This window comes from Pteropus vampyrus, unplaced genomic scaffold, assembly GCF_000151845.1.
Source record: "Pteropus vampyrus isolate Shadow unplaced genomic scaffold, Pvam_2.0 Scaffold42, whole genome shotgun sequence".
NCBI lineage: Eukaryota > Metazoa > Chordata > Mammalia > Chiroptera > Pteropodidae > Pteropus > Pteropus vampyrus.
Window position 1 is genome coordinate 3,829,088 of NW_011888823.1, and position 21,698 is coordinate 3,850,785.

Sequence of the window (21,698 nt, forward strand, 5' to 3'; positions counted from 1 at the left end):
GATCAGAAAATGGGCTCAGGAGGAAGAGCATGGCAGCAAGGCTTGTGTGGGGCTTGTTTGTGTGTGCTCCCCACATTCCACTTTCCCATGGGGCAGATGCGATTGCTGGCTGGAAAATGAATCTCCTTGGAGACCATTCTGGCAGTTCTAGAAAGCAGAGAGTGCTTTTCGGAGAAGGAGCACAAGTGTGGAGAGCATGAAGGGACATCAGGAGATCTGGCCAGATTCTGCAGGGTTTCAAAGTTCACCTGAGGCTCTAGTCTGTGATCAAGGTGGAGACCGAAGTTGAGCAGAACTGTCCTTGCCTCTCCAGCTCTTACCGGTGGTCTCATGCTTTGGGAGGGGATGTCCTAAAATGAGGCCTTCAGCCCCTAGGAACTGAACTCCCATTGAAGAGTTGGGGTGGCTGGTAGAGTTAGCCCATCATTGTGTCCACCAGTCCCCCTAAGTAACTCCTACTTAAGTTATATCTAACTATATGAATAAAAATACAGTGTGTATGTGGGGGGGGGGAGCAACTTAAAAAACATTTCTATTTCGATTGGTTTGAAAAATGCAATCTAAGTGGCATCTTCGCTTACTATATTTATTAGTAAACACATTGCTTTCACTTATGCTTAGCATGCAAATGAGCTTCCAGTAAGAGCTGGACTGGCCACAGTGGATAATGTCAGGAAAAGTGCTTAATGATGGGTTTGGAAGTGCTCAAGTTGTCTTGGTTGTCCGGTTGTGTTCATTTCTAGCTGTGTTTTGTCAAGTCGATCCTGGTCCATTCGAAAAAGAAAAGCATGGAAGAGGAGAGGGGAGGTAGACGGGGTAAAGGGGATCAAATATAGGGGGGTAGGGGGAGGGTGAAGTGGGTAAAGGGGATCAAATATATGGTAGCTGAAGGAAACTAGACTTTGAGTGGTGAACACAATAGAATATTTAGATGTTAAATAACAATGTACACCTGAAAATTATATAATTGTATTAACTAATGTTACCCAAAAAAAAACTAAAAAAAAAAAAAAAAAAAAAAAAAGAAAAACAACAAAAAGCCGGGAAAAAAAATTAATGGGAAGGGGGAACCGGAACCTAGTAGCACGAGATAAGCACTTTAAATAAAGCTGTTCATCTACTAGCAGTGGGTGAACAGCTTGCTGTAATGGAAAAAACAGCCTTGGTGTAATGGAAAAAACATGGACTTTGGAACTATACAGACTGGGCAATGTTTCAAAACTTCCCAGAACCGATTTCCTCACTTCTTAAGATAAAACTGTTAGCGCCTTCTTCCATTTGTGGCTGTGAGGATGGAGATGATAGGTGTGAAGCCCCCAGCCCAGGTTGTACACTGATAATATTAATCTACATCTCAGTTTAGGACTTTTGACTCTTAACAGCTGCTTTCCTGGTTGCAGCTACCTCAAGCAGAAACGTCTTAGCCCCCAAGGACAGCCATTCTAAGTTCCACCTCTACGTTTGGATGTTTGACATTTTAAACATAAAAAGTGCATTTGGCTTAAAAGCATAGAGTTTTCAAGGATGTTCATAACGGACTTATGTCTAATAATTAAAAAATGGGAAACAATTTGAATAACGTCCAGTAGGAAATTGATTTAATAAGTCAGCTCAGCTATATGATAGAATACTTTGAGGCATTAAAATGGAGCTTTTGAATAATATTTAGTGACAAGAAAATGTTCGTGATAAAATGTTGGGTAAAAGGAAAGCAATAAACAAAACTTAAAATGAGTTACATACATAAAGTGAAAGAAGCACCAAAAGCAAGTGCTTCCCGCTGGGAGTTGGGAGGGGATAGAAAGAAGTGCTTTTCGTCCTGTATTTTGGTGTTTTCTAAGTTTCCATCATTGACCATGTATTGCCTTTAAATCCCCAAATTCTAATAATTCGCTGGGACCCCAAGGCTGACGCGGGCGGGACCCGGGGCGAAACCCGGGGCGGGACCCAGCGCCCCCTGGCGGTGCCCTGAGGCCCCGCCCCACAAGGACGGCGCGTCGGGGCGGGGTGCGGAGCCCCAGCCTAACCTAGGCCAGCACGGGCGTTTCCGGACTCGCGACGCCTGGAGGCCGGAAAGCACCGTCCGGAGCGGCCAGGCAAGCCAGGGGGCTGGGGCTGGGGGGAGCTGGGTACTGCGGGCGGGTGGGACTGAGCCAGGGCTGAGTCGGGGGAGTTGGGGGCGCTGGGCCGGGGCCCCAAACTTTCTCGGAGTGCGCAGCGGGCCGAGCCCGCTCCTGCCGGAGGAGCCGGTGCCGGAGTGGGGATTCGTCCTCTTTTCGGTTGGAGTTTCGATTTCCCTGTGCCCCCGGGGCTGGCAAGTGTCGCCTGTTTATCCTTGGGAGCCGAGCCGGCTGGTTGTGGGCACCCGGTGAACGGGTCGGGGTCTGAGGGTGTCATGTGCCCCTCTTTCTGGAGCGTGGCTGTCACAGGGCGTGTCCACAGTGCCAGTCTCAGAGTGGCCAGCTGTGCGTGGAATGGCCCTCAGCTGGTGAGAGGGGGAAGGGAGGCAGCGCAGGGCCGGCCCCTGCCTCAGGTCGCCCCTGCGGGCCCTGGTGCCAGCCCTGGTGTAGACAAGTGAAGGAATATTTGAGTGAGTGGGAGACGAGGGAGTCCTAGCGTGGGGGCAGGGTGGAAAGAGCAGCCCCATTCTTGGCGTGTGGAAGTGGCCACCTCTGTCACCATGGTTTTACCTCAGTGTGCCTGTTTCCTGCCACTGTCCCCAGGCTGGGTTCCGAAAGCTGCAGGGGAGGACTGTACTCCTCGGGGCCTCTTTGGATCAGGAGGATGGGAAATGGGAAAGGGGTAAACAAGTAGACTGGAAAAGGAGCTAGGAGACAGTGGGAGGGCAAGTGGAGAAAGAATGCTGGGAGGCTTGGCCCTGATTTTGTGGGTTCTGCATCAATTCTTGTCCTCTGGGGGGTCCCCATCCCCATGCAGCCCACCATGGCCTCGGGAGGGTGGGGTTCTACCTGAGGAACCTGGACATGAGATTAAGTGGGAACCAGGGTCAGAGCCACATGTCATGGAAGGTCCCTCAGGTGTCCAGTTCTCTGGGGCTCTGAAATATTCATCTCACTGGTGAGCTTTGGTTTCAAAGCTGGCGCCTTTGGCCTGGCCAGTGGTGGCAGGGGGAGCCAGGTGCATCCTTGGGGCTGCTTTGTCTGGGACAAAGGGGCAGCCATTACTTCTTTCTCACCTGCCTGCTCTCCCTGTCTCTCCAGTCATGAGCACCCAGAGACCAAGTTTGTAACAGAAAAAAGTGGTGGGACCACACAGTGTCAAGGGCCCTGACTTCCTCTGTCTTCTTGTGCCTTGATCTCAGGGCCTCACTTGTAAAAATGGGCACGTCAGAGAGGTAATGACGGGTTACACCTTAAGTGTGGGGAAAACCTCATGTCATGAGCTGAGGTAATAGCCACCACAGCTTAGTCTCCTCCCATAGGAATGGGGGCCGTAGCTGGAAGCTGTCCACCTCAGAGCTCTTCTGTCCCCCAAACTTCTCATCCTGGGCCCTTCAAAAAGCAAAAGCCACAGAGAAGGGGCCCACATTCGTGTGTCTTTAGAGGGCTGTACTGGGAGGGCCAGAAAGTGGAAGCTCAGACAGCTCTCTGGGAAGCCCTCTGCTCACAATATGGTTAACCCTGATGCGGGCTTTCTGGAGTATTCTGTTGGGAACGCTGTGGAGGGGCTGGCCTTCACAGAATCTTCCAACCCTAAGATTCTGGAGTTCTAGACCAAAACCTAGGTCTTGTTTTGAAGTAGAAATGATATCCAGAAGACCACAGGCCACAGTGCTGAGTACCTAGAGGGTACTCAAAACACTGGTCAAGGAGGAAGATAAGAATGAGTCCTTATTCTTGGGTGTAATGATTTGTCTTCTTTCCTCTTACATAAAAGTGATGTCAGGGGATACCAGCCTCCTGGTTCTATGCTAGCTGGAGATGTCACCCAGTCCTTGGCAGTAAATTCCACTGTGGAGATTATAATAGCAGTTGTGAGGGGTGGGGAGACGAAAGGAAGGACCCTTGGAGAGGATCCTAGCATTGAACTGACTCTGACAGTGAGGGGGCATGCCTGCTACTTAATGTGACTGACTACTCTGAGGGGCTGAGTGTAAGGATAGGAGTTTTAAGATATGAAGAGTTAGATAGTTAATATTGCAGCGCATATTTGAAAGTTGCTAAGAGAGTAAACAAAAGTTTTTGTCATGAGAAAAAAATTGCAACTTCGCATGATGATGGATGGTAACAAGACTTATTGTTGATCATTTTGCATTGTGTACAAATATTGAATCATTATATTGTACACCTGAAACTAATGTAATGTTATATGACAACTATACCTCAGTTTAAAAAAAGACATGAGTTGGGACATGAATCATCTTCAGCGTTGGGTCTATCTCTAAAAAAAGGAGGCCTGGTGTGCCTTGATAAAAATGTTTCAGGCATAAGGAAGTTTGAAGGAACACTGGGTTAAACAAAGTTGAACAGGTTGGCTCACTGCAGGACTTCCCAGAGGCCTAATATGCCATTGTGCCTTGTGAATTTCCAAAAAAAAAATGGGATATGGATTATTTTTCAGACTGATCTGTTTTCACAGCTCATCTATTCCCATCTCTGGGGCACTGTTCTTTCGAGCAGTCCGGGAAATGTCTGGCTTGATGATTCTAGCTCTCCACTCTCTGGTTCCGGATAACCAGCCCCTCCTCCTCTTCCCCATGTGGGCTGATTTAGGGGAAAAGGAGGCCAAGAGAAGTCATTTGTCTGGATTCTCACACTAGTTAGTGGTAGAGTTAGAACTTGAACCCAGGGCTCTTGGCTTTCTGTCTTGTTCTCTTTCTTTTCTAGTGCTACCCTGTTTCTCTGCAGGCTCCTGAGTGAGTGAGCCCCTAGAAGATGCTGGCAATAGGGTCCAGAGGGCATTATGGGGGCAGTTTGGGAGGAAAGGGAGTTATGGCCACTCCCATACCCAGAACATGCCACATGCCTCTGCCTCTGTAGACGGTCCTCCAGGCCAGTTAACGTAGTAGCGACCTTAGGATAGGTTCTTTAGGAAGTAGGTCATTCTCCCCTGAAGCCTCCTGTTCCAGTCTATAAAGCTCTTCATTCAGAATCAGAGACTTAGATTTGGCATGGACCTTGATCTTTTGGTTCTATATACTTGTCTACGGATGAGAAAACTGAGTCCAGAAATGTGAAGCGGCCTACCCTGGCTCACACAGTAGAGTCAGGACCAGGGCCAGGACAAGAACTCAGCTCCCTGCCTACTAACCCAGGGCCCTGGCCTGGCTCAACTTTATACAAAGGGACAGGGACAGGGACAGGGACCTGTATCAACAGCAAATATCTTTTTACCTCAGTCTGCCCAGGGTGTTGGCCTAGTCACACAGATGACTGGTGGGGGTGTCTCAGGGGCTTCTGCTCGAGGCAGGTATAATAGCAAAGGGTGTGGATTTTAAAATCAGACATCAGATCTGATTGGGACCTTAGACCTATCTTTCTCTGAACTTTGGTTTTGTCACCTGTAGAGTGGGAATAAGAATATGCATCTCATAGTGCCCCTGATGTGAGGATCCTATGTGCCTGAGTTCCTGGTAGCAAGTACAGGATAAGTGGTTCTCTTCCTTCCCTGCCTGCTTAATAGCTTTCGCTTTCCTTATCTGCGCTCCCAGGCCATTCTGACCACTCACTCGCCTGGGGTCTCTGAGATTACCGCAGGGATGGTTCAGTTCTGCCCTCAGAGAAGAGTGATGGGGGAACTGTGGGTGCCTGGGTCCTCTCCTCTATCCAAGGTGGCTTCCCCTTCCTTGGAGACTGGAGCCACCCCTCTCAGTGTGATTGGAGAGAGGCCACCCTGGCTAGAGACCATGGGCTGGGAGGGAAGTCATAGGTTGGCAGTCTTATCTATTTCTGAGCCGGAGGACACAGACAGCTGGGGGAATGAGTGGCTTGTTCTGGCTCCGTCTCAGCTGTGTGTGTGCTTGCTTCCGTGTCTCAGACAGTGGGCACGGCTGGGAATGAAGTTCCAAACCCATGACCCGGAAGGCTGTCGTGGGCTGGGGCAGGAACTTTCTTGGCTCTGGGGTTTCCTTGTCTGTCAAATGACCAGATGATTTCTAAAGTCCATCCCAGCTCTGACGTTTCAGTTTTTGGATCCACTCAGCATCATCCTATTAATCCCAGGGGACAGGTAGACAGAGAGTGGGTTGATTCCGGGCACCTTGGTCCCTGTGCATCAGGCCTGGTGACTTGCCCAGACACTCCTGGGTGTATCATTTTACTCCTATGCCCTGATAGCTATGTGCTAGGGTAGGAGGGTGAAGTCTTTTTTGGGGGGAAGGGAGAGCTGGGGGAGTTAAAGTAAGTAAAGGAGACTGTCATAAGAGACCTGGTCACAGTGGGCCAGGGGCTGTGCTCTTGTGCCTGCTGGGTGGGGTTTCCTGAGATGCTTGCTCTGAGCTATTCTTTCCATTCTGGCTCTGGGCATCTGTTCCTGGCAGGGAGGAGGGCATGCTGCCTGGACCAGTCAGCTGCTCCTTTCCGCCCCTCCCTCCAACACACACACACACACACCCTCTCGCTCTAACCCCAGTAGCTCAAACTTCTCTGCAGATTCCGGAGCCTTAACCCTTCAGATGCCCCCAGGGGAGCCTGAGCCGGGGCCTCAGCTGGCTGGAAGCATGGTGGCCACACTTCCAGGTGAAGGAGATGCTTCCCCAAGGCTGCATCTGAAAACTTTGACAGCCAACAAGTCCTGTGTTTGAGCCCACCTGCTTCTGCTGTTATGATGGCTGGGTCTGTGGGTCCTGCAGGAGAAAGGAGAGGTTCTGTCTCCTTCCTGATGAGGGCATGAGGCCATGAGAGAGGAGAGCAAACTTAGATCTGTAATGTGGCAAGGATGGGCAGAGTCTGAGTGTCTTTAGAACAGGCATTGTGAGGAAGAATGTGCTAGTGATTCAAGCGGCCTGAAAGTGGAACAGTCCTGCTCCCTGTCACTGGATTGTATCCAGCAGCTGAATGCCCACTGTGTTTTAGGAAAATTCCAGCTTCCAGTGGGGAACCTTAAAGGTCCTTTTTAGCCCCTGGAGACTGCGAGCCCCTCTAGTAGCTACCGGCTGAACCTAGATGCCTTGATCCCCGGTTTCTAGTCTTGGGCATGATTCCTCACCTTGCCCTGGACCTTTTCCTTGCTGTTTCCCCACCTTCCCTTTCAACTCTACATTCTTCTCCAGCTCACACCTTTAGTCATAGCTATGAAAGTAAACACTGACCACTTCTGCCTTTCCCTGCTACCTAGGCAATGCCAGCTGCAAACCTCACCCCTAGCTGAGGCCTCGATGATGAGGAGGTGGCCATGGCTGTCATGTAGGTCGGGCAGCAGCCAGGAAGCAGGCTCAGTAGCTGCCAGTGCTGGCAGTCCTGGGCCTGAGGCTCCTGCCCGTCTGGCATTGCTCAGAGGTGAATGTGGCTGAGCTCAGCCACTCCCCTGACTGGCCTGGACACTCTCTCTCTCTCTTGTGCCAGCCCTACACCAGAGATCTGGGATGTAGTCCCAGCCCCAGGCCCAGCTTTGTGACCAAGAACAGGTCGCTCTGCCTGCCTGCACTGTGGCCGTGTGGTTGGTGGAGCGAGGGAGGGTTGGCTTGGGTTTGGGAACCGGGGGGATTTCGAGGGGGCTGAATGGTTTGGCATCCACTTGCAGTGTAAGCCTCCCGTTGCCATCAGAGGGTCTTAGATGGGAATGCACGAGAAGAGACGAGAAGTAGGATACACAGGCTGTCCAAACAAGGGATCTGAGCATGGGCTTTAAGAGCATGGGCTCCAGAGTCGGTCTTGGAGTTCAAGTCTTGTCTGACTTCCTCGCACCCTAGCTAAGTAACTTGGGCAAGTGACTTAATGCTTCTATACCTCTATCTCTTCACTTGTAAATAGGGATAACAACAATATATATCCCGTTGGGCTCTTGTGAGGATTTAATGAAATAATAACTAAAAATAGTCAGCATTTACTGTTTATTAGGGGGCAGGCACCATTCTGAGTGCTCTATGTATATTTTCTCATTTAATTTTTACAACTCTGTAGAGGGCACTATAGTAATAGTGTTAAACCCATTTTCCAGGTGGAGAAACTGAGGCATAGTGAGGTGAAGTGGTCAGTGCGGGTCTTTGGTGGGCATGAGCTGGTGGCTGAGGCCCCAGAGAACAGGACTGTGACCTGCTATGTTCCCAGCAGGCAGGTCTCCTGGTGAATTCCTCTGAAGCCAGAAGAGTCAAAGGGAGGGGTGGGGGAGTGCAGAGGGAGGACTCTGAGTCAGCAGCCAGCAGCCTGCTGCCCATCTAGGGCTGGCCTTGCTCTCCCTGATTCACCCTTTGGTCTGGGGAAGGACTTGTTTTTCTGGCTTGGCTTCCAGGAAGGAGGGAGGGGCAAAGCAGGCTGGCTAGGCAAAGGGCAGGCCCCATGTAGCTGGGCTCCTCAGGTAAGTCCCAGGATCCCAGTCTGTTAGGGCTGGAATGAGCTCAGAAATCATCTGGTCCACTCAGATCATTTCACAGAGGCTCTCCCTGAGGAGGCAATAGGGCCGGGTCCTGGTGACACTGGTGGCTCAGCTGGAGCTTCTGATCACAGGGCCTTTCTTGGGCTGTGTTCAGCCTATTCACCTGTGGATTTACCATCTGGATGATCACCATCAGATGGGTCTGGGGTGCCGAGATGATGATAATGACAGATAACCCGACTCCAAAGGTGACTTGCTTGTCCCTCTTCCTGAAAAAAGGCTACCTTTCTTTTGGTGGAGTTAAAAGGGGGTGTTTTGGAAGGGGTGGGTAGAGGGGTATAAGAAGAAGGAGCCTCTTGCCTTAGGGGAGGAAACCCCAGTTTTTCCTTTTTAAAATGTCTATTAAGGAGATTCACATATTATAACTACTTATGAATATTTTCCTACCTTTACATAAACCCAAAACATTTTTAAAAACAGTATCTCTGTTTCTTAAAGTCACAACACTCAGTTTTTAGTCTTCCCCTGTTCTCTTCGCTCCCCACTTTCTCAGGCCACTGCTCCACTGTGCAGGACCTCTGAGAGTCTGCCTCTGAGACCCTTGTTTGCTGTGTCATACCCTCACTGTCTCAGATGTCTTTATTTCTGACTTGACACATTCTTGCTGTTCTGGTCCATTTACTCTGGAAAGATGAAGGACAGTTTTCCTCAAAATAACCCATTTAGAGATCTGGCCTGTTATTCAATCCGTCCTCCCCCATCCTCCCTGCCACCTTCAGCCCTGTCTGAATTATCCCAGTATAAGAGAGAAGAGATAAGCCAGTCCTTTACCTGATCCCTGAACTGTGCAGCATGCCCTAAAAAGAGAAGCCGGTTCATCCTTCTTTCCAGCAGAGGCTCTGAGGCTGCCTGCTGACCTGGATCTGGATCCAGGATCTCTCGGATCCTAAAGGTCTGCCCCTTGGGAGATGCTCTAAGGGGAGGTGGTGGCCTTGTCAAGGGGCCCAGATTCTGTCAGGGCTTGTCCCTAATAGAGGCCTTCGAAGGACCTGCTTCTTACCTCTTCCCAGGCCCCTATCTCTGCCACCTCTGAGGGAAACACTAGGCCCGAAAGACATTTATTGGGCTGAAGAGGCATAAAGAACACAGCATTAAACACACACACACACACACACACACACCATAATATAGAGGACACATACCTAGGACCCTGAAGGCCTTGATTCTGAGGGTGTCGTTAACTTGCTAGTTCTGTGACCCCGGGGAATTACTTTACTGTCCTGGGCCTTGATTCCCTTATCTGAACTTTGCATTTGGGCTGTACAACTGGAGGTCCCTTCTTATTCTATTGCTGGGGTTCCCTCCTCCTTCCCCTGGCTGCGGGGCTCTTCCTACTACAGAGAAGGTACTGGCTGAACCTTGTGGCATGAATACTCGGTGATCTGTCTTCCCCGCTAGCCTCTGCCACTGGTGGGGAGACAGGCAGGAATCACAGGGATACCAGAGACCCTGGAATTCAAAATGTGTGTCTCCCAGGGTCTTTGGGGCCCTGCAAGCACTATCCACTCCCTGGCAGGGCCATGGAACAGTGGCAGTGATAGACTGCCACACACCCATCTGACACGCCTAGGCTGTTATTTGAAGGAACTAGAAAGTCCTGTCTCAGGCCTGCCCTTTTGTGCCACCTCCTGGCTCTGGTGGCCAGCCCCATGCACCCACTCCCCCACACCTCTCAGGCGTCCCCTGACTCAGCCTGTCACTGACCATGGGGCCCTCGGCCCTCCCCCTCTGGGCCTCCTGGCTGCAGCCCTGGGGCTAGCTTGTTGTCCTCAGCCTCCTCCCCCACCCTTCCCTCTGGGCCTTGCCTCCTCCCCAGTTCTGCCATTCAGGCCTTACACTCTGGCCAGCTGCTGTGGGGGCTGGGCTAACTCCCAGCTGGCCCTGTGACTCACCAGGAGGCTTTGCTGGGCCATCAGGCTTCTTCCCTGGTCACTAGGAGACTTTCTTAAATGAGCACAGAGAAGTTCCCAGGCCCCCTGCTCCTCTTTCATCCTCCTGATGCCAGTGACCCCTCTGGGCTCCTGCACTAAATCACCCCCCCCCGCCCCCCCCTTTCCTATGGCTAGAACATGCACAATAAGAAGGGCTTTGGACAGAAAGCTGGTGGAGGGCAAGAGGCAGGGGCTGATCTGGTGGGGCAGAGAGTGCTGTGGGGATGGGGAGGATGGCCTGTGGGCAGAGAATGACATGCCACGATTGAGAGAAAATATGAGAGTTTCCTTCCACGGAGACAGCTTAGACTGGGGCTAAGCTGGGCCTGGGCACTCACGACTGCTTTTCTTGTCTCCCATTTCAGGTCCCAGCAGCTGGGGTCTCCCCTCAGCCCTTGAGTGACCATGTCCAACCCCAGCGCCCCACCTCCGTATGAGGACCGCAACCCCCTGTACCCTGGCTCTCCGCCTCAGGGGGGCTATGGGCAGCCGTCTGTCCTGCCTGGCGGGTACCCTGCCTACCCTGCCTACCCACAGCCTGGCTACGGTCACCCTGCTGGATACCCACAACCTATGCCCCCCATCCACCCAATGCCCATGAACTACGGTGAGTCCCTGAAGGGTGGCTCGGGGGTGGGTGGAAGAACACATGCAACACATGAGGCCATCTCCTTTCTTTTCAACTTCTTGTTTTGTTCGTTTTTTTTTTCATCTCTTCATTTTCCATTTTCATTAACTCCCTACTTTTCCCCTCACACCTACCTCTCCCCAACTACCTGCGACTGCCTTTTTCCCTCAGCACCTAGCCCCCCGGACCACCTGCTAGCCCCTTTATTCAGCAGGGAGACTGAGTCCATAAGACACACACCAGAACTTACACACCACATGAGAAAGTGGCTGGGTGAAGTAATTAATTACTTCAGAGCGGTTACCTTAAGAGGCCATTCCTGCCTCGCCCAGATTACGCTTTTCCTTTGCAACATAAAGCACATTTTTTTTTTTAAACTCGGTGCTGACAAGTCATCCTTTAAGGTAACATCTTATTTTTGCAAACATCCAGAAGTCATCTGGATGTTTGGTACATGCCATGGCAAGTCAGATGCTCTAGTCAGAAATGAGATGAGATTAGAAGGCAGTGAGACTTTTCCCGAACAGCTCACATGTGGACTTTCAAAGCAGTTCCCAGGAGGCATGCAGGGAACATTTGAGGCCCTGTAGCACCTCTGGAGCCCTGGAGCACAGCCAGTGCCTATCTGGCCGTGCTTGTCTGTTCTGGTGCGAACATTAGTGCATCAGTCACGTTTCCAGTCCTGCCTTGCCCTGTGAACATGCACCCCTGACACACCTGTTTTCTCTGAGTCTGAATATTGGCCTGACGTAGATCACAGTCTTCATACTCTTCTCGGCCCTCCACACACATGCCGTGTTTTAATCTTCCTTTTCCCTTGCTCTGACTCCCAGCTCCTCTGGCTGATGCTCCCAAGCCATATACTACTTGCCTGGCTTCCTCATTAGATCAGGACCTCTTGCTTCCTCATTAGATCAAGACCTCTTTGTTCATACACCATAGAACCCAGGTGTGGGCTGGGCACCCTCAATGAATGCATGCTGATGGAATGGCTCTAACATAAGCCCCTTTGTGACAGGGGCACATGGCTCCATATGGTGCCCAGGCCTGCTCTGGGTCACTGCGGACCTGGCTTAGGCAGGGAGTTCAAGTTATAACACTTGTCTTTTGGCTGAAGATATCTCAGACTCTGAGACAATATCATGGATGCTTTGGGATTGAGGCCACATGTTCCAAATCCTCAGTTGGTCATATGTGATCTGTCCCCAGGCCCAGGCTATGATGGGGAGGAGAGAGCAGTGAGTGACAACTTCGGGCCTGGAGATTGGGATGACAGGAAAGTCCGACACACCTTCATCCGAAAGGTGAGATCTAGGCTGGGAGGCAGGTGTACCTGGGCCCCTTGGGCTGTGGAATGAGGGGGTTGGGAGGCACTATTAGCCCCGGGGTACTCATTCCCATGGGAATATGCTGCTGCCTTCCAGGTTCTCTCTAGCCATGCATTCTTCTGACCGCAGTTCCCCACTGTTTTGTTCCTCTCCATGACCTGGTTTTGGGGTGAGGGCAGATTCAATCTGGGAGAATCTCGGCAGGCTCCGCCGTGTTCTGCCCTTCCTAGACTTCTTTCTCTTGTTTGACTATAAGCAACTTGAAGCCAGAAAGGCTCACATTCATAGCCTCCCTCCCTCCCTGGCTCATGGATGCATAGCACCTGCTCAGAGTAGATAAGATACCTGGCAGATGTCGGCCTGAATTGCTGCAAATGCGGAGGCCACACATGGTTGTGCAGTGAGGCAGAGAAGCAAGCAGTCAACAGGCTGGATGTCAGGAAGGGGGCATGTCAAGGAGAGCAGGAGGTGGGGGGTCAGCTCTGAGGTGTGTCTAGTACCTGAGCCAGGGTCCTCACTGGGGGTGGCCTCTGCCTGGCTGCAGCTAGGGAGGGCTCTCGAGTGAAAACAGAGTAGATCCTTCAAAATGAAGGAGCCTCTCCCTACCACTAATAGACAGGGGAGGAGGAGAGTCGTTTGGGCTCCTTGGTCTGAGGGGCTGGCTGCTTCCTGGGGGGAGGCCAGGGGTGTGGGATGGTGACCCGTCTGTGTTCCAGGTTTACACCATCATCTCTATCCAGCTGCTCATCACGGTGGCCATCATCGCTATCTTCACCTTTGTGTGAGTCTCTAGCCTCTCTGCCCTTCTCTTAGCAGCTCTAGGGTTCTGGGCTGGGCCCGGGGCTCTGGGGCACCCGCCAGGAGATGGGGTGGGCCCTTTACTCAGATGGACTGGAAGAAGAGTTGGATGCGGGTGATTAGAGGAGATGGCCGTGACTTCTCTCTTGTCCTCTCCTGCTCCACAGGAAGCCAGTCAGTGAGTTCGTGAGGAGAAATGTGGCTGTCTACTACGCATCCTAGTGAGTCTGTGCTCCTCCCTGCTTGGGGCAGGGAGAGGAGGGGTGACAATTGACTGGCTTTTCTCAGGGCAAGGATCAAACACTTTTTAAGAGGGGCCCTCCAAGTTGCCCCTGTGTTGGGAAGTATGGGTGCGTGCCACCAAATGAGGTGTAACAGCAGCACAGAATTCCCAAAAGCGGGGGTGGGGAAGTGGTGGCAACATGCATACAGCAAAATGGTCCCCATGTTGTTAGCTTGTCTGCTAATGGCCAACTTCACTCTCCTTCTTGGCCAGACCCCTTGTTACAGAGGATCTCAGTGCCCTTGGCTGGGGTAATCCGGTCCTACTAGGTAGCCTTCCCCCAGGCTTCCAAACAGCTCTGTGGGCCTCCCACCTGCTGGCCTGGTGAGTGCTGCCAGGCCAGGTCAGGAGGGGCTGAGGAGCAGACAGGGCCTATGGACTACTTCCTGTCTCTTTCTCCCCAGTGCTGTCTTCCTGGCTACCTACCTGACTCTTGCCTGCTGCCAGGGACCCAGGTAAGCCCCAGAGACTTAGACAATGAGAAGGGATGGCAGTGGGTAGAAGTTGGGTCAAATATTTGGGAAGAAAGGGGATTCCTAATAGCAACTGAGTGAAGACTTAAAAGCAGTAATGATGATGATAGCAGCTACTTTCAGGTATGTACAAAGTACCTTGCCTGTGTGGAACCTATTTAGCTATGTAGCTATTATTCTTGTAGCAGCCCTGCAAGATGCGCAGCATTTTAACCATTTAACAAATAGGAAGAACCCAAGGCTCAGAGGGGCTGAGTAACTTTTTCAGTTACAGAAATAGTCAGTGTAAGAGCTGCAAACAAATCCAGGTCTTTGTGGCTCCACAGCCCAGGTCTGTCCTATTGCCCCATGTTGTTGGTGTTGCATAGGACCACCTGAGCAGGTACCAAAGGCCAAACTCGCCTCCCCTCTCTCAAGTCAAGGCCTAATTCTCTAGGCACACAAGTCAAGAACTTCCTTCTGCTAAAGGAGCCTCTGATACCCGGCTGGCCCCAAATCACGTAATCATGGTTTCTTTCCCTTCAGACGCCGTTTCCCATGGAACATCATCCTGCTGACCCTCTTTGTAAGTCCGGAAGGGTGGAGGGGGTGTTTGGAGATGGTGTGAGGGATGGTTGGTCCCAGGGAAGGGATAGGGAGGCCACTGTGGAAGATGTCTGGCTCCCTCTCTCACTTTATCCTGACTCCTGCCTTGGTTTCCTCGGTGGCTGCCTCTTTCTTCCTCAGTCACCTCTACCCCCAGCTCTGACACTCCACCGTGGCCATGCCTCTCTTAAGTGTTTCACACTTGTTTTTTTCCTCTCCTCAGACTCTTGCTCTGGGCTTCATGACTGGCACCATTTCCAGGTACACTCAGGGACAAACCATGACACTCTTGGGAAGTGTGTGCTATAGGGGAGTGGGGCATCTCTGGGCTGGCAGTCATCTGCATGGGAGATTCTGGGCAGGGTCCTTCTGGAAATGGTGGTTTTCAAGTCAATCATATATGGCTTATGCCTCTGGCCTCTCTTAACCCCTTCTCTTCAGTATGTATCAAACCACAGCTGTCATCATTGCGATGATCATCACTGCTGTGGTGTCCATTTCAGTCACCGTCTTCTGCTTCCAGACCAAGGTGAGGGCAGGGGGTCCCTTCCGTGGCCATTCCACTCCCTTAAGGACCGGCACCAGGGCAGACCCGGGAGAGACCAGACCCCTAGACCCAAGATTTCTCTTAGAGACCCTAATCCCTGTCCTTTCATAGCTACACCTACAAAACTATTTCCTGTGTCTGTCCTTAGAATGTCAGTGTCACTTCCATGTCCCCCAGAAGGCAGCACTGGTCCTCCCTGGTGGGGGGAGGCAGGGCCAGTCTGGCTGGGTTGCTAGTTGTGGCACTTGTCTGACAGGTGCCACTTTCTTCCTTCCTGGCAGGTGGACTTCACCTCGTGCACAGGCCTCTTTTGTGTCCTGGGAATTGTGATGATGGTGACTGGGATTGTCACCGCCATTGTGCTGTCCTTCAAATATGTGAGTGTCCTGGGAGAGCTGGGGTCAGCGAACGGAGTGCTCAGAGACTTTCTGTATAATGAGTGTAGCAGGCCCCACTGGCCTCTGGGCAGGCTCTGACTTCCAGAACGTTTCAACTGGCTAGCAAAGGTGCCAGTGCTGAAGCCCCATCCTTTGGGTTAGGGTTTATAGCCTCTTCAGTGACAGAAGGCCCCGGGAGCCATAGCACTTGAGGCCTTGGACAGACGGCACCATGGAATTCCTGTGGGAAGCAGTGGGTGAGATCTGTCTGATAGCTGAGACCAGGTTCTAGGAGGCAGACTGGAAGAGGAACCCAGAGGACCAAGAAGATGGGCCAGGGTGGAAAGAACTTCAGGGGTCACTGTATCCAACTCCTTTTTTATTCCAGTTGGGAGCGAGCGTGAGGCCTCTAGGCTGAGGAGAGCCTCATGGCAGGGAGTGGAGAACAGCGCTGGAGGGGGCGTACAAGAATAGGACTGTCTGCCCACTTGACCGTGGGCTGGCCCTGCCCTTCTGCGGACAGGCACCTGGAAGGCTGTTGAGCAGGGCTGCCCTGGGGGTGCTCTCTGATTCTGATGTTCATCACAGCGAGTGGGGGGCTTCCCTTCCAGTCCTCTTCTTCAGTCTGTCCCTCCCAAGCTGGGCTGCAAGAACCACTGTCCTGAAGGATGACCGTGACTGAGGGAAAGGTGACAGGGCTCTTTGACTGGTGCCTGCCTAGGCCTGCCCCTCCCAGAGCTATAATTCAACCACCTTCTTTTTCCCAGAAGTAGATACCTCTGTACCTTAACTCACGCTGGAGATTGGTTTTTATATGGCCATTGGAGGATGCACTGTGTTTTCTCTGCCAAGTATGTTACCTCTCTTAATTTCTTCCAGGTTCTGGAAGGCAGAGGTAGTCCTTTCATGTAGGTAGCCTCCTGGATCTGCCCACTCGATGGCAGAATCCCAGGGGAAGATGGTCTTGAGGGCCTGCCTTGGTCTACACTTTGCTAAGATTTCTAACACTATCCCTGTTCCCTCTCCCCAGATTTACTGGCTCCATATGGTCTATGCTGCTCTGGGGGCCATTTGTTTCACCTTGGTAAGTAAGGCCCTGCCCCTAATGGGAAGGGGAGTTGAGGGGATGGAGGCGAGGAACTGAATGGCTAGAGCACGAATTTAGGCGGTGTGGGAGGAAGGGAGTGTGGCTACATGTACCCTTTCTTCTCCCTGCTGTCAAGGGGTCCCACCGATTTTCTAGGCATTCCCTCCTCTTGTTCACTCACCAGGCCACACTGTAGAGACAGTGCGTCTCTCTCTCCTTCGAGACAGTGAACTGCTTGAGGGTAGAGACGTGTCCTGCCGTTCATTAATGTGTCCCTTAAGCACACTGCATGGCACGGAGGATCTGGGGACAGATCTGCTGACCAGAAATGAGCTCTGGCACTGTGCCCCTGGGTCCTCACTTGTGCCTCCCGTATCCCTGCAGTTCCTGGCTTATGACACGCAGCTGGTCCTGGGGAACCGGAAGCACACCATCAGCCCGGAGGACTACATCACTGGTGCCCTGCAGATCTACACAGACATCATCTACATCTTCACCTTTGTGCTGCAGCTGGTGGGGAGTCGTGATTAAGGAGTGCCCCCAGTTCCACTCTACCCTGGGCTCTCCCTTCTCCAGAGGGCTGGGCCCTGTGATGGGGGTCTGGGCCTCAGACTTTTTCCTTCCCCTCAAGTAATATGCCCAGTTTCCTTTCTGTCCTGGGGTGAGCGGCCTCTGGCTGTGGATGTGTGGGTACCTCCTGGTGGGGCTTGAGGAACTAGAGACTAACTCTTGCCCTTGGTGGACCTGGCAGGGACTAGGATGAAGATGTGCCTTCTCCCTCTACCATGTGGCAATAAATTCTTAACAGCTAGGGTTGGAGCTGGGAGGGATGAAAAGAGCCTATAAAATAGCTAAAAGGGGATATGAGAGGTAGAAGTGACTTCAAGGTGATGAGGTTTCCCCTCTCACATCTGCCATAGGCTTCTGGGCTAGGTAGCTAGAGCTGTTTCCTTCCCTTGACCCCCAACAGAGCCAAAGAGCTTTGTCCCCAGCCTCCTGGACTCATAGGCCATTATTCTGCATTCTTTTGGCAAACCTTGGCACTTCCCAGCTCAGGAAGGTAGAAGAGATCTGTGCCTGTGGGTCCCCGCTCCTTTAGCCCCTCTTCTTTTGATGGCATGTATATACTGTTTATCTGGGGTGGGGGTGGGGGTGGGGTGGGGGAGGAAGAGGAGAGTGAGCAAAGTTGAGCACAGGGGCCAATACAGAGCAGCATCTACCCTGGGCTTCCTCAAGGCTGTGGTGGTGGCAGGGAGAGCAGGCCCGTTTGTAGCCATGTAGTCCCCATTCTCCAAAGCTGCCTGGGGCCTCTCTGGTGCTTGAGATCCCCAATCAGAGGGATCTCTTGCTTCCTGTGCTCAGGCTGCTCAAGGCGGAAAGTGAGGGGCAAAGGTCAGGAGAGGGGTGATTTATAGGATTGGAAGTGTGGCCAGGAAGTAACCAGGATGAAGAGACTGGATTGGGGGCAGGGGAAAATGCCTTGGAGTTGCCCCCTGGGATGAGAGATGTGGAAGCCTACTGTGGCATCCATGGAAGCTTCTGTGTTCTTTCCTTCTGCTAACCTGGGGAGGGACCTGAGAGGAAGGGGACTTCTCCTCAGTTTGTTCTTAACTCTCGCTGGAGACTTTAGACTCAAACCCCGTTTCTCCAGCCAGCTACTGCTTTCTTCCCGACACCAAGTGCCTCAAGCTGGAATGGGGAAGAGGGACAAAGCATCACTCTATTGGGTGGGGTGGAAACCGAATTAGCCCATATATAATTAGAACTTCTCTATTAGTCCTTGGTCCTAAGTACATCACAAAAAAGACCTAACTAGAAATGTAATAAAGTTTTATGTTTAGAAGTTAAAAGCCTGTGTGGCTCTGGTTTTCTTCACTTTAAGGTGTCAACTCTGGGAATATCTGGTCTGGCTCTACCTGAGGCATCCACTTCCTACCTTTGTATTCTGGCTTGCTACCTTCCACCTTTTCTAAGATAACCAAATACTTTTGCCCTGGTGCTTCCTGGTGATGATGTGACAGGCTGGTGAAAGCTCACCCTGTATTACTGGGTCTGGCAGGGACCACTCAGAGCAATAGCACATGATCTTTTCTGCATCATGGACCCTTTAAAAAAGCTCATGAGAGCTACGAACTCTCTTCCCCACACAGTTGTGTGTGTACACACAATTTCACAGTTGGGGTGGGAGAGATGGACCACAGGTTTAGGTTTAGAACCCTTGCTTTAGAAATCACTAGTCCAAAACTTCTTACAAACAAGGAAACTGAGGCCTAGAGAGGTTGAGTCAGTTGGACTCAGATATGAGGAATGGTGCTTTATTTTCTTCCACACCCTCAATATCCTCTTTGATTCTTTCTATTATTTGTTCAAAGCTGAGAGAGACCCCACCCTCCTGGCCAACAGCTCTGAGGGCTTGGTCCCCAGTGCCTGAGCCTAGGCTTGTTGCTTAATTCTCTGTGGTTTCAAGCTGTGAACACTGAATGCTTCTGTGACAGGGTGCACACAGGAGTAACCAACCCCGCCCTCTGCCCCTCCCCTCCCAAGGGACTCAAAAACCCAGTCCTGGTTCCTTTCCACTCAAACACTGGATAACTTTATTTGCCTTTGGCTGGTTTCTCAGGAAGAGGAGGGGAGGAGAGGGGAAGAGAGGGATGGGACTGGCAGCAGCCTGGGCGCCCTCTGGTGGCCCTCAGAGGCAAGAACCAGAACTGCAGCCAAACCCAAAGGACTTCATAGTCTGAAGACCACAGTCAATACAGTCTAGGGGAGGGCTGCTGTGTTCCTCAGGTCTGCACACTGGACCCAGCTTCAGGAGATGGGGCATGTTGGGAGGAGGCCCTGAACCTCTGGCTCTCATACTCGCCCGTGTTGGATGCCCGCATGTTCTGCCGAGCCTTCATCTGCTTCAAACGGTCCTTGTCCACTTCCCGCTTGGTGAGGATGAAGAGGAGGATACCACAGGGGAAGCCGATGGCCCTAGGGGTGGGGAGATGTGCACGGGGTTTGGGGAGGGGCCACGCCTGAGCCAGAGGAGCTGGGGGAAATCTCATTCCAACTTCATTGATCTCATGAACACTGCAATACCTCTTGTGTCTGTCTATTCAGCCTCCACGCTAGCTGCTGGAGGGTCCCATGAAAATCAGATCCTGCCGCTGCCCTGCTTAAAACCCCGTAACATCTCTCCATCACTTCCCAGCCAAGTCCAAACTCCTAGACATGGCACAAAAGGCCCGGTACGGTTGGGTCTCTGCGCATCTCTTCAATCCCTTCCCCTGTAGCCTGACACCTCTCACCGTAAGCCCTGCAATCTTGTTATACAGCCTGTGCATGATTCTCCAGATGGCCCATCCTCTTTCCCTATCAAAATTTTGGCAAAGGTTCCCTCTGCCTAAACTGTCCCACATCTTCTCCTAGACTCTCCTTCTTTTTTTCTTTTTCTCTTCAGATTCCCTTTCTTCATCTGAGTAACTGCTATTTGGGAGGCACCTTGCTGTGGGGGAAAGGGCATGGAGTCACAAGACCTGGTGAGAACCCCAGCTCTGAGCCTTAGTTCTCTCATCTGTGAAATGGGGATGTGATATTTATCAGAAAGACTAAAACATTACACTGTAAAGTCCTGGAACACCTAAGGTGCTGAAAACAAAGCTTAATTTTCCTCTCCTTTCCCTTTAATACTGATCCATAGTATGTATTAAGGTCAGAGTCAGATCCAAATAATGTATGACATACTGAACACCTTCTAGGTGAGACCTCAATTGGGGCTCACCCCAAGCTCCCAAAAGAGGATGAGGCCTGAGACCCAAATTTGAATCAAATTAGCTCAGCTTACTCCACAGAAAACCCACCGTCTCTCCAATTCCACATTCTTTCCCACCTCCCCTGTCCCATTCCTCTGAGATTCCAGTCCTTGCAACCAGCAATTCTGTCCCCTTGGATTAAGCTCACCACCTGAAACTTAAGAGAAGTTTCTGGCTCCTACCCTCCCCTGGTGCCACTCCCAACTGGTGGGCAAAGGGTTAGTTAAAACTCACCAGGCTAGTTCCACAGCTTTCATGGGGTTCTTGCCTCTCTTTCTGGGAATGTATTCCAGCTCAGGAGATAGGGGCTCAGGCTCTTCCTTGCACTCTGAGGAGCTGTGGCTTTGCAGTGCCCGGGTCCTGTTCTGAGCTTTGTTAGCTGTGGCTCCTGAGAGAATCCCTGTGGATGAAGATCATGAAGGTCAGTAAAAGGATGAGGAGTAAAGCGTGGGGAGGAGTGGTTGAGATCTGAGGAAGGGAAGTGACTGCAGTGGAGTAACAAGTGCCAGGAGAATCCAAACAGAAATGGGAACATCACCATCGATCGAGGTGACACCTTTGGAAGCCACTTCCACGTCACTGTGGGCTCATCACCCTGGAGCCAGGAAAGCAAGCTTCGCTGTTCTTCAAATCCTCAGAAGACAGGATAACAAGGACTGCAGTGGGACTCACATGAGACGTATGAGGCAATTCCGAGAAAATGTTTTCAAACTGCAGAATGTTAGCACTGGAAGGGGGCTTAAAGCTCCGTCCCCTCGTTTTATAGAAGAGGAAACTGAAGCCCAAAGAAAGGAGCTGCTTCATCCAAGGTCAAACTGCTAATTATCCGGGGCTAGAACCCAAGCCTCCAGAAGCTCAGGGCTCTTTCCTCTGCACTGCGGTGAGTGTGAAACACCTGGAACACGGGAGTCTAAGAGGCTTACTTGGGGCTCCCTCTCGCAGCAAAACCCCAGAGGTGTTGTGTAACCCAAAAGCAGAGGGATGGACTGGGTGACCTCTAGAGACCATCCTTTGCCCCCAGATTCTTTAAGATCCTGCAAAAGGGTGCGAGCAGGAATCGAACGCCCTGACCTCCTGCTCTCCCCGGGCGGGATGTGAAAAAAAGGGGATCCCCTATAGTTTGCCCTCCCCGGGGTCCCTCTCCTTACCCCGGAGAACGCGGGCATTTCTCGCCCCCCGGCCCTTCAGCGCCGTAGCAGCTACCACCGCCGCCATGTTCAGATCCCACCCCCCTTTGCCGCGCTCCCTGTCGGGAATTGTAGTTTGCATAAGGGGCCTCCCCCGCTCCTTTCGTCCCGCCTACAGACCAGA

The 21,698-nt window shown here is 51.8% G+C and overlaps 2 protein-coding genes across 2 annotated transcripts; one reads left to right on the plus strand and one right to left on the minus strand.

Moving 5' to 3' along the window:
• The first annotated feature begins 1,950 nt into the window (after positions 1–1,950).
• Positions 1,951–17,582, plus strand: TMBIM1 (transmembrane BAX inhibitor motif containing 1). Its single transcript, XM_023529776.1, is given in 14 exon segments — positions 1,951–2,096; positions 8,625–8,741; positions 10,850–10,903; positions 10,905–11,091; positions 12,322–12,416; positions 13,157–13,221; positions 13,406–13,459; positions 13,926–13,976; positions 14,520–14,559; positions 14,803–14,840; positions 15,021–15,108; positions 15,408–15,503; positions 16,534–16,587; positions 16,975–17,582. Coding segments are annotated over 13 exon segments (1,035 nt in total). The 5' UTR covers positions 1,951–2,096; positions 8,625–8,675; the 3' UTR covers positions 17,122–17,582.
• A 1,574-nt stretch (positions 17,583–19,156) lies between these two features.
• Positions 19,157–21,681, minus strand: LOC105291068. Its single transcript, XM_011358604.2, has 3 exons — positions 21,536–21,681; positions 20,622–20,787; positions 19,157–19,566 (listed from the first exon to the last, which is right to left on the minus strand). Exons 1-3 carry the CDS (start codon positions 21,654–21,656, stop codon positions 19,374–19,376), a joined length of 480 nt encoding a protein of 159 aa, XP_011356906.2. The 5' UTR covers positions 21,657–21,681; the 3' UTR covers positions 19,157–19,373.
• Positions 21,682–21,698: the final 17 nt, after the last annotated feature.

Coding starts and splice junctions, on each gene's coding strand:
- LOC105291068 (XM_011358604.2), bottom strand. CDS start 21,656: ATGCAAACTACAATTCCCGACAGGGAGCGCGGCAAAGGGGGGTGGGAT. Junction 20,788..21,535: donor AAATGCCCGCGTTCTCCGGG/GTAAGGAGAGGG, acceptor CTTCATCCACAG/GGATTCTCTCAGGAGCCACA. Junction 19,567..20,621: donor AAAGCTGTGGAACTAGCCTG/GTGAGTTTTAAC, acceptor CCCCACCCCTAG/GGCCATCGGCTTCCCCTGTG.